The sequence below is a fragment of the Biomphalaria glabrata genome, chromosome 5 (assembly GCF_947242115.1).
Source record: "Biomphalaria glabrata chromosome 5, xgBioGlab47.1, whole genome shotgun sequence".
Lineage (NCBI taxonomy): Eukaryota > Metazoa > Mollusca > Gastropoda > Planorbidae > Biomphalaria > Biomphalaria glabrata.
The window spans coordinates 27,124,614-27,136,831 of NC_074715.1; the positions used below are offsets into that span (position 1 = coordinate 27,124,614).

Consider the following 12,218-nt stretch of genomic DNA (forward strand, 5'->3'; position numbering starts at 1 on the left):
CTCATTGTTGGAAGGTAGACATATTTTGGTCTCTCCATTGAGAGTGACTTCTTTGTCATGAGTTTGATGCGGTCAACGTGTTCTGCTAGTTCACACTGATATGACAAGTTTCTGGAGAGTCAAACTTCTAAACTGTTTTTTTTTTAACTTCGTGAAGAAGTTGTTTTTTTTTTAAGCAATCAGAAAAACAGATAATAACCGACCTGGTAGACATCTTTGTCACCTAGAAAAATTATTCAATACAAGAATCAAATACATTATGCATCAATTTGTCTAAGCAAGAAAGATCCGTTCGTCGAAAGGAAACTTCAACTTTGGCAAACAAAACTGGATGAAAATCAAACTGATATCTTGCCAACTTTATCTGCTTTCTATGAAGAATAAAAGGCAATGAATTTGACAAATCGACTACAATGGTAAATTATGTCAAAGAACATTTGTACTAGCGTGCATCTAAAATTTCAATAACTTTGCAAATCTGCAGACTATCAATGAAAATACATACATTAAGATAACGATTTTATAACAATAGAAAATTTACATTTACCAAGACGAAAAACAAAATTACGGTTGGGGTTCGCCGTCTAGTGGGGAATCGTATTAAGGGGTAGCGGCACTAAAAAGGCTTAGAACCACTGTTCTAGAATATTTTCAAAAGTCAACAATCAGTATTCATAGACTTGAGTACATTGTTGGATTAAATGTTGGGTTAATCTAAAGTTTTAGTCCATGATGGGTTAAATGTTGGGTTAATCTAAAGTTTTAGTCCATCCATCCATCCATCCCAGTGTCGCTACAGCCCATGGGGGGAGCCCTGGCCTGCTTTAGCCCATCTCTCCATTCTGATCTATCATATGGAGGGCCCTGTCCTGCTTTAGCCCATCTCTCCATTCTGATCTATCCGATGGAGGGCCCTGTCCTGCATACGCACATCTCTCCATTCTGATCTATCCGATGGAGGGCCCTGTCCTGCTTTAGCCCATCTCTCCATTCTGATCTATCCGATGGAGGGCCCTGTCCTGCATACGCACATCTCTCCATTCTGATCTATCCGATGGAGGGCCCTGGCCTGCTTTAGCCCATCTCTCCATTCTGATCTATCCGATGGAGGGCCCTGGCCTGCATACGCACATCTCTCCATTCTGATCTATCCTATGGGGGGCCCTGGCCTGCATACGCACATCTCTCCATTCTGATCTATCCTATGCTTTGCTCTCCATGGCTGGACTTTGAGATGGTGTTGATCTGTCTACGTTATCAAACCACAGTACTCGTGGTCTGCCTTTGAAGCGCCTGCCTTTTTTTTGTCTGCCGGTGACCAATCTTTGCTCCTGTGTTCTCTGGCATTCTTTCAAGTTGACCTGCCCCCCAACATCATCTGTTCTCTGGCATTCTTTCAAGTTGACCTGCCCCCCAACATCATCTGTTCTCTGGCATTCTTTCAAGTTGACCTGCCCCCAACGTCATCTGTTCTCTGGCATTCTTTCAAGTTGACCTGCCCCCAACGTCATCTGTTCTCTGGCATTCTTTCAAGTTGACCTGCCCCCAACATCATCTGTTCTCTGGCATTCTTTCAAGTTGACCTGCCCCCAACGTCATCTGTTCTCTGGCATTCTTTCAAGTTGACCTGCCCCCAACGTCATCTGTTCTGTTTTATTTCCGTCATTCCGTTATTTCTGCTAAAAAATACAAAATCAAAAAATCTACATTTTTAATACAGTTGGTAAAAGGTAACAAAACAAACATTCACAGAACTAAAGCCAGTAGTGCTGTGGGCGGTCGTTGACTTCTAATCAGTTATTAATTAATTTGTCAATGTGTTTTTATTGATTCATGTCTTGTTAAGAAAAAATGAATAAATGTGCAAAGTGTCAACTTGAATGGGAAGTGTGAGAACTAAGGTGTACAAAATGTGTACCAGACAAATAGACAAGTACAGTGAGTTAATGTAATCTTTTAAAGAAGATTAACAATCTGTATCAAACCTGTGGTTTCTTCTACCAATCCTTTAAAGCAATATTAAAGTTTGAAATCTAAAATAACATCTTGGCAGCTTCTTACATATAGGCATGGTGTAGTATAACATGTGTTGCATCCCTTTGTTTTACTTTCATTCGACTCTATCCAGGTGGTCGTGTTGACGAAAAGATTTTCATCTCAAACAAATAAATCTCGTACAAAGTCAGTAGAAGTGACGAGGAATGTTCAGTTCTTTAGCATGACAGATCTTTCAGAGTAAGTCTTTTCTAGTTTCATTAGTTAGTATTATCTATAATATAAAGCACTGAGTATGTATGTAAATAAGTATGTATGTAAGTATGTATGTTTATATGTATATATGTAGGTATGTATGTCCCGAATAAAAATAAAAAACGTTTGACCAATCTTAATAAAAAAGATAATAAAGATTAACCTAGAGTCATCATGTTTTAGATAGAGATTAACCTAGAGTCATCATGTCTTAGATAGAGATTAACCTAGAGTCATCAGGTCTTAGATAGAGATTAGCCTAGAGTCATCAGGTATTAGATAGAGATTAGCCTAGAGTCATCAGGTCTTAGATAGAGATTAGCCTAGAGTCATCAGGTCTTAGATAGAGATTAGCCTAGAGTCATCAGGTTTTAGATAGAGATTAGCCTAGACATCAGGTCTTAGATAGAGATTAGCCTAGAGTCATCAGATCTTAGCTAGAGATTAGCCTAAAGTCATCAGGTCTTAGATAGTGATTAGCCTAGAGTCATCAGGTCTTAGATAGAGATTAGCCTAGAGTCATCAGGTCTTAGAGATTAGCCTAGAGTCATCAGGTCTTAGAGATTAGCCTAGAGTCATCAGGTCTTAGAGATTAGCCTAGAGTCATCAGGTCTTAGAGATTAGCCTAGAGTCATCAGGTCTTAGAGATTAGCCTAGAGTCATCAGGTCTTAGAGATTAGCCTAGAGTCATCAGGTCTTAGAGATTAGCCTAGAGTCATCAGGTCTTAGAGATTAGCCTAGAGTCATCAGGTCTTAGAGATTAGCCTAGAGTCATCAGGTCTTAGAGATTAGCCTAGAGTCATCAGGTCTTAGAGATTAGCCTAGAGTCATCAGGTCTTAGAGATTAGCCTAGAGTCATCAGGTCTTAGAGATTAGCCTAGAGTCATCAGGTCTTAGATAGAGATTAGCCTAGAGTCATCAGGTCTTAGAGATTAGCCTAGAGTCATCAGGTCTTAGAGATTAACCTAGAGTCCTCAAATCTTAGAGATGGTACATGTATGTAGGGAACAAATATTATTCATCATCTGTCTCTTGTCTCCCTGGCATTTAAACAGTTTTGTTTTGCTCAGCATTTGAGATTCTCACGTGGCTGGAGTTAAATTTAGTGGGTCACTTCCAGGACCGGATTTACCTATAGGCAACACAAGATATAGATTAGCCCCCCAACCACCAAAAAAAAAAGTCACTGACACATAATGTCTGGACTTATAAAAGGTCAAATGGGTCCTATATCTCAGAGAGCTAAAGGTCTTAATTGGACACTGTTTACATGGTGGAAAAGGCTGTTGAGATCAAACATTGTTGTATTCTCTAGCGCCGCCAAACTAAACATTGAAAAGATGTTTGTTGTATTCTCTAGCGCCGCCAAACTAAACATTGAAAAGATGTTTGTTGTATTCTCTAGCGCCGCCAAACTAAACATTGAAAAGATGTTTGTTGTATTCTCTAGCGCCGCCAAACTAAACATTGAAAAGATGTTTGTTGTATTCTCTAGCGCCGCCAAACTAAACATTGAAAAGATGTTTGTTGTAAGAAAAGATGTTTGTTGTATTCTCTAGTGCCGCCAAACTAAACATTGAAAAGATGTTTGTTGTATTCTCTAGTGCCGCCAAACTAAACATTGAAAAGATGTTTGTTGTATTCTCTAGCGCCGCCAAACTAAACATTGAAAAGATGTTTGTTGTATTCTCTAGTGCCGCCAAACTAAACATTTAAAAGATGTTTGTTGTAAGAAAAGATGTTTGTTGTATTCTCTAGTGCCGCCAAACTAAACATTGAAAAGATGTTTGTTGTAAGAAAAGATGTTTGTTGTATTCTCTAGTGCCGCCAAACTAAACATTGAAAAGATGTTTGTTGTATTCTCTAGTGCCGCCAAACAAAATATTGCCTGGAGAGATCTCATCTTTAACATGTTCAGCAATAACGAATTTGGTGTTACATTACTCTTGGAGAAAGCAGCAGTTCAGTTAGCTAGCATGACTGTACTTCCGGTGGCCGGGTGGGATGTCAAATACGTCTGCTTTGGAATTAAGTAAGTAGGTCACTATTTGATGAGTCATGAACACTTGCCACACTATTCAAGCAGACACACTGAAGACTATTTTGCATCGACACATATTTTTTGCTTCTAAATCATCTAAGTCAGTTCATTCGTTTGGAATCGTCTTCCTCAATCTTCATTTGTTAGGCAATACTAAAAATATTTTCGTTTGTTAGGCAATACTTCACATATTTTCATTCGTTAGGCAATACTTCACATATTTTCATTCGTTAGGCAATACTTCACATATTTTCATTCGTTAGGCAATACTTCACATATTTTTTACGACTTCATCCGTCAGGCAATGTCTCCCTTAATTCCCATCTTCATGACGAACATTTGAACAGGCTAAAGGAGGCGCGAACAGGTCCATGTGAACCATTGAACAGGCTAAAGGAGGCGCGAACAGGTCCATGTGAACCATTGAACAGGCTAAAGGAGGCGCGAACAGGTCCATGCTAACCTTTGAACAGGCTAAAGGAGGCGCGAACAGGTCCATGCGAACCATTGAACAAGCTAAAGGAGACGCGAACAGGTCCATGCGAACCTTTGAACAGGCTAAAGGAGGCGCGAACAGGTCCATGCGAACCTTTGAACAGGCTAAAGGAGGCGCGAACAGGTCCATGCGAACCTTTGAACAGGCTAAAGGAGACGCGAACAGGTCCATGCGAACCATTGAACAGGCTAAAGGAGGCGCGAACAGGTCCATGTGAACCATTGAACAGGCTAAAGGAGGCGCGAACAGGTCCATGCTAACCTTTGAACAGGCTAAAGGAGGCGCGAACAGGTCCATGCGAACCATTGAACAAGCTAAAGGAGGCGCGAACAGGTCCATGCGAACCATTGAAGAAGCTAAAGGAGACGCGAACAGGTCCATGCGAACCTTTGAACAGGCTAAAGGAGGCGCGAACATATATCCTTTCATCTAGGTGACTTTATAGGTACATTGCAGTAGGTAATAATCCTATTGTTTAAATTTGTTAAACAAATCTGTGTCCATCTAGATATCATACAGGTCAGTGGCATGAAGTTAACAGACACCTGACTGTAACCAAAAAGTTTGGATTTTCTGTTTCAGAGAAAGTCAACACGTGGTCGTTCTCAACTTGAAACCTGGCAATGACATCATCGTTTTATGTAGTCACTCTAGACTCAGTCATAACTTTTCAATGAGTGAAATGTAAATATATTTTATGTCCTTTTATTATATCTTCTTATCTTATAAATTACAGACGTTCCTTCAAAACAGAAGATAGCCATGTCCTAAACATAGCCATATGTTAATCAGATAGCCATGTCCTAAACATAGCCATGTCCTAAACATATCCATATGTTAATCAGATAGCCATGTCCTAAACATAGCCATATGTTAATCAGATAGCCATGTCCTAAACATAGCCATGTCCTAAACATATCCCTATGTTTATCAGACAGCCATGTCCTAAACATATCCATATGTTGATCAGACAGCCATGTCCTAAACATAACCATATGTTGATCAGATAGCCATGTCCTAAACATAGCCATATGTTGATCTAGTCATGCATATTAATGGCAATGCAGTACAGTGTTTCACGTGAACAAAAATGTGAATCATTTAGACCTTCCTGCTAAAACAACAACAACAGTGCATTGTTTATTGAAATGAAATTTATGAACTTACTACAAAACGTGATTGCAGTTCAAAATGTAGATCCTATAGCTATATAGCGAATGTTTTTTTATCTATATTATAAAGTAGAATGTGAGGTGTATGTATGTATGTTACTTATAGACATCAAAACCGCTTGACCAATCTTGATAAAACTAGGCAGGAATGTTCCTTGGGTACTAACTTAGACCGTAGTGTATGTATTGTAGCCCTAAAACAAACTTAAGACCCTCAAGAAAAAAAAAAGTTGTCCGACTCTATTAGAGCTATAGTATTTTATGGATCTAGGCCATGTCTACAATGTTGACATGAGAAAAGATAGAAAGGATTTAGACCTAGATCTAATTTTAAGAAATACACTTTGCGCAGTTTTTTACTTTGACACATGAAAATACAAAAGAAGATCCATTGACTTCATTATATAATAAAATAAACCTTCAATTTTGTGTTTCAAAAGCATTTTTTACATAAATTAGTTCCTTATATCTGTGACTACAGATTTCCTGACGAGCATTAATTCATTAGACAATATCGTAATGAATCGCGTACTAAATATTAATTCGTTTAATTGTTTACTTTATAAACCCATCCCTAGATCTAAAACTCTAATTCAACTCTAAGATGATAAAACTTCTCTTCGCACAGATAGTTTTATACTTTAACACTTAACATATTAATTAAAGTCCATTCATTTCATATTTTGATCAAATAAACATTCAAATTTGGTTTTCTAAAGCTACATTCGTTTACGAAAGCTGCGAAGCCGAGTTGAGATAGGCCTAGATCTATATTCATTCATGAACCGCGTACTAAAAATTATTTCGTTTAATTGTTCACTTTATAATCCCATTCATTTAACAAAGCTATCGCTCTTTTCGTTTTTAATAGATAAGAATGTATCGACTTCGGGTAAACCAATTTTCGCAAAACTATTTTTTTTTTTCGTAGCGAAAGAGAAATAGCGTGAAAGGATCATTAGCTACGTTTAACATACATCTAAATCCAATCCACTAGATTAGTAAACACAAACATAGACCCGCAGGCCGCGGGTAATGTCAGGCTAGTCTATATTATAAAGTAGAATGTGTGGTGTATGTATGGATGTATGTTACTTATAGACATCAAAACCGCTTGACTAATCTTGATAAAACTAGGCAGGAATGTTCCTTGGGTACCAACTTAGACCGTAGTGTATGTATTGTAGCCCTAAAACAAACTTAAGACCCTCAAAAAAAAATAAAGTTGTCCGACTCTATTACAGCCATAGTATTTTATGGATCTAGGCCATGTCTACAATGTTGACATGAGAAAAGATAGAAAGGATTTAGACCTAGATCTAATTTTAAGAAATACACTTTGCGCAGATAGTTTTTTACTTTGACACAGGAAAATACAAAAGAAGATCCATTGATTTCATTATATAATAAAATTAACCTTCAATTTTGTGTTTCAAAAGCATTTTTTACATTAATTAGTTCCTTATATCTGTGATTACAGATTTCCTGACGAACATTCTTTCATTAGACAATTCGTAGAGAATCGCGTACTAAATATTAATTCGTTTAATTGTTTACTTTATAATCCCATCCCTAGATCTAAAACTCTAATTCAACTCTAAGATGATAAAACTTCTCTTCGCACAGATAGTTTTATACTTTAACACATAAACATATTAATTAAAGTCCATTCATTTCATATTTTGATCAAATAAACATTCAAATTGGGTTTTCTAAAGCTACATTCAGCTACGAAAGCTGCGAAGCCGAGTTGAGATAGGCCTAGATCTATATTCATTCATAAATCGCGTACTAAACATTATTTCGTTTAATTGTTCACTTTATAATCCCATTCATTTAACAAAGCTATCGCTCTTTTCGTTTTTAATAGATAAGAATGTATCGACTTCGGGTAAACCATTTTCGCAAAACTAATTTTATTTTCGTAGCGAAAGAGAAATAACGTGAAAGGATCATTAGCTACGTTTAACATACATCTAAATCCAATCCACTAGATTATCCAAAAGCATTTTTTACATAAATTAGTTCCTGATATCTGTGACTACAGATTTCCTGGCGAACATTATTTCATTAGTAGTGATGGGAACTAAACTAATTTTGTTTAGTTAAACTAAAACTAAGTTTGAACTAAAAAAAAGTAATTAAACTTTTAGTTAATCACAAATTGAAAAAATTAGTTAAACTAAACTAAGAAACTTTAGTTAAACTTTTACTAACTATTTTGACCTTTTTTAAGGACGAAACAGCCAAAAATGAAAAATATAAAGTAAAGCACAACCAATCTCTTTAGCAAAATGTAATAAACATTTATTTCTGCACATGAAAAAAGATTTAAATATCTTTATGGGATAGATGTAGATCTTAATAGAATCACTAGAATGATACTATTATAGAAAGAAATTAGAAGTAATTGTCCAAGTTATATTAGAAGTTACCTTTAGAAGTAATGATAAAACTGCATGTTGACTCTAACTATTTCTAGATTCTAGAATATTCTGGATCAGAAATATAATCTGGATCTAGAATTAGACCAAGCTACTAGACCTAAATCAAATAATTAATATTTTAATCTAAAAATAATCTAAGAAATACTAGTTACTACTAATACTACTAGATATAAAATCTAGATAGAGTCTAGTAGATATCTTAGTCTTAGTAACTCTAGATCTAGAGATTTTAGATTATTATAATTATGATTATAGCTAGATATGGGTATTTAGATCTATATTATTTCTATATACTCTAGTAGATAATAAATAATACTAGATCTAATAGATCTAGATAGTAGATATAAGTATAATTATAATAGAAGTAGATGTAGATCTAGTCTAGATTTAGTTACTTTAGTATTAGATCTAGTATAGTGACGACTATTATTAGTATTATAGATCTATCATCTATGCATCTTAGGTCTTAGTATAATAAGTAATCTAAATATACCTAGAATCTAGATCTAATCTAGACAATAATTCTAGAATAGTTATAGTAGAATCTCTTAACTAATAGATCTTGTCTAATAAAGTAAAGTAATATTATATATATTTCAATTAATAGATCTATATTATTAACTTATAATTTTAAATTTACATCTAGATAAGACTAAGACTACTAAGAGTTAGACTCTACTTAAGACTAAGAGACTAAAATAAATATAGACTATTATGACTATAGATCTAATAGTAGTAACTAATACTAACAGACTAGTCTAGACGTCACTAGACTCTAACTCTAGAACTCTAGATCTATCTATTCTATTTCTAGTAAAAAGTTTTAAAATAAAAAGAGTGGACATTTCTTTTAGCAAAATTCTTTGCCTGCAGCTATACAGGAACACACTGGTGTTTAATAAAAAGTAACAAAATTGTAGATCTATAGAAGCAAGGAATTATCAGGATTTATCAAGCAGCGAAACTTGCTAGAACTATAAAGAACACGTTTATTTTTCTCGCCTTTCAAATACCTTGAATTGGCGGGAATAGCGACCATTATAGGGTAAAGGTCAAAAGGCTTTCTAGTGACCTGTGCACCCTCTAGTTTATTCTCCTCTCTATTATTCATTATATATATTCTATAAATTACATAGATCTAAATATTTATAGGTATGTATGTTAAAAAAGTTTGTAAAATTTGTAATTAAACTTTTTAGTTTGTAACTAAAAAAAAATAATTAAACTAGGATTTTAACTAAACTTTTTTTTTTTAAATTAAACTTTGGCCTTAACTATTTTTTTTAGTTAAACTAAACGTTGGCAACTTTTTAGTTAACTTTTGCCCATCACTATTCATTAGACATTAGTCACATTACCTAATGGTTACACATTAACACATCTCTCTACTGAGTCTATTCCTAGGGCTAGGCCTAGGTCTAAAACTCTTATTGAACTCTAAGATGATAAAACTTCTGTTCGCAAAGATAGTTTTATGCTTTAACACATAAACATACTAATTATTGTCCATTCATTTCATATTTTAATCAATTAACATTCAAATTTGTTTTTCTAAAGCATTTTTAATACATTCGTTCGCTGTTCGCTAAAGCTGCGTAGCCGTGTTGAGATAGGCCTATATTCATTCATGAAAAAAAGTTCACGCATGCGCAGCACAGAATGAACTCAATAGTCTATTGAAGCTCTAGATTAGTGTAGATTTAGATCTATGTCTACCTCAAGATCTACTTTATACACATGAACATACAAAATTTAGTCTATTCATCTCAAATTTTAATCAAATATATGTAGGCCTACAAGCAAATGTTTTAATTTTTTTTAAAAAATGGATTTAAGCCTATTAGCTATTCTGATTTGATAGCTTCATTCACACTATTTTTACATTGACACATTCGCTTTACTTATTACATTATTATTTCGTTTAATTGTTTACAAAACACTCTCCGTGATTATATCGAAAGTAATGCGCAAATAAAGACCCGCGGGTCGCGGGTAACATATGTCTAGTATATATATAAATATCTAAAACATGTTTGTGCGTGTGTTTGTATGTGAGTGTAATATAAATATTTTGTTTGCTGATTTGTTTGAAATGTCCCGGATGTCTCGTTAGAATTGAGGAGTATTACACGATAACCCAAACCTCCCGCAGGCGGCGGGAGATAGCGTGAGTCAGTGATCGAACCCGGAACCATCGAAACGACAGCCCTGAGCGCTTCCTACACGACCAGGCAGTCATCCATGTTCCTAGTAGTGTATGTGAAATCGCCCTCGACTTGCATTTCTTAGGTGGCTACCATTGTCTTCTCCTCCAGGTTTTCGGCTGTCTATATTGACTATTGTACTACAGGGTCTAGCAGTGATAGCTCATTTACAGGCGAGTACTTCAACTGTGTAATAATCAACTTCATCCATGTTGACAATGTTGATAGTGATGTTGATAATATTAATACTCTTAATGTACATGATGTTGAAAATGATGATGTTTATATTTTTATTGATGTTGATACTATCGATGATGTTATTAATGATGATGTTTACAATGTTATTGACGTTGATAGTATTAAACATGTTGATGATCTGATAATGTCATATGATTGAGTATATATCTATTGCTATATCTGAACATATGTTTTTTTTCTAAAAAGGTCTCTCATTGAGTGGAACCCATCCTTTTGGTGTGATAACAGTAGATTCTCTCAACTATTACACAGACTTCTGCGAGGATGTTGAAAATTTTATTGGTAAAGGTCAGTGTTTCAACACACAACCTTGCAATAGTAAGCTAATGCGTTCCGTTAGTTTCGAAATTGCTAAGCATGGAATGGTTCAATTTGTTTTAAATTTTGTCTATTTTTGGCCTGCCGCCTGAATTAAGAGAATCTCTATCTCAGCAAATTAAAATGAAGTTATTCTTTTATCGAACATTTATCGAGTTTAATCGAAGAACAAAGATGTTGCCATTTGAGGCTTCCTGTGACATTGAGTCCAAAAACAAGTATGTAGATATCGATAAATTAGGGACACTGAACTTAACAATTACTTGTATATAGAGATCAAATTGTAAATATTTTTTAAACATGAAATCTTAGGATTTTTATTTTTTTTTACGTTTTTATAATTCAGAAAAAACAACCGAAACTGCATTATTCAACAGCACGCTCACCTTGTTAGTGTCATTATTTCATAAAGTTAAATGCATTGAGTTTATCTTTAAAATGCAAATGAAACGGAGTACATAATGAACATTTAGATCAGTGTTTCCAAACGTTTTTGTCTCGTAGACCCCTTGCCATGTTTTCTGGCTTTCGATAGACCCCTGCTTAACTTGCAAATTTTTGCAAATTCATCAACATTTTATTTAAACTAATTTCTATCTGTAGTGAGTTGAAAAGGGAAAAAGTGATTGAAAGCTACATATTAAGATGTAGAGATCTATCTTATTTATTGACAAAATTCAAATTTAAGCCAATAAAATAACAATATTTATTGATGGAATCTCCAAACACACTATAAATGTTTTCTTTGTAGGTTTATCATTCGTTGCTATGGATATTATGTTTCAAATAGGAATGTGTTGCTCTATGAAGTAGTGCTTCAAATATTAAATATCAATTCATTCATTTGCCTTAAGTATCATTGTTAAAGTTTGTGCAAAGAGTTTCTGGTGTGTTTCTTGATCTTCATGTGTGGCTCAAATATTGAGTCCGCGAAGATTTTCTCATTAACAAGAGAAGGGGCGAAGGCGAGTAACTGTCGCCTAAACCAGGAAGCTTCAAGCATGAAGGGCTCATTAGTCTTGGCTGACTACC

The 12,218-nt window shown here is 34.9% G+C and overlaps 1 protein-coding gene across 4 annotated transcripts in view; it reads left to right on the forward strand.

Moving 5' to 3' along the window:
- LOC106079930 (uncharacterized) overlaps window positions 1-12,218 on the forward strand; it is a 61,097-nt gene that overhangs the window by 38,016 nt on the left and 10,863 nt on the right. For all 4 annotated transcript variants that reach the window (XM_056030111.1, XM_056030110.1, XM_056030112.1 and 1 more), the window contains 5 exons: window positions 2,129-2,235; window positions 4,118-4,282; window positions 5,370-5,471; window positions 10,722-10,783; window positions 11,055-11,156. In XM_056030111.1, the coding sequence (XP_055886086.1) occupies window positions 2,129-2,235; window positions 4,118-4,282; window positions 5,370-5,471; window positions 10,722-10,783; window positions 11,055-11,156 (538 nt within the window). The remainder of the gene's footprint in view (window positions 1-2,128; window positions 2,236-4,117; window positions 4,283-5,369; window positions 5,472-10,721; window positions 10,784-11,054; window positions 11,157-12,218) is intronic.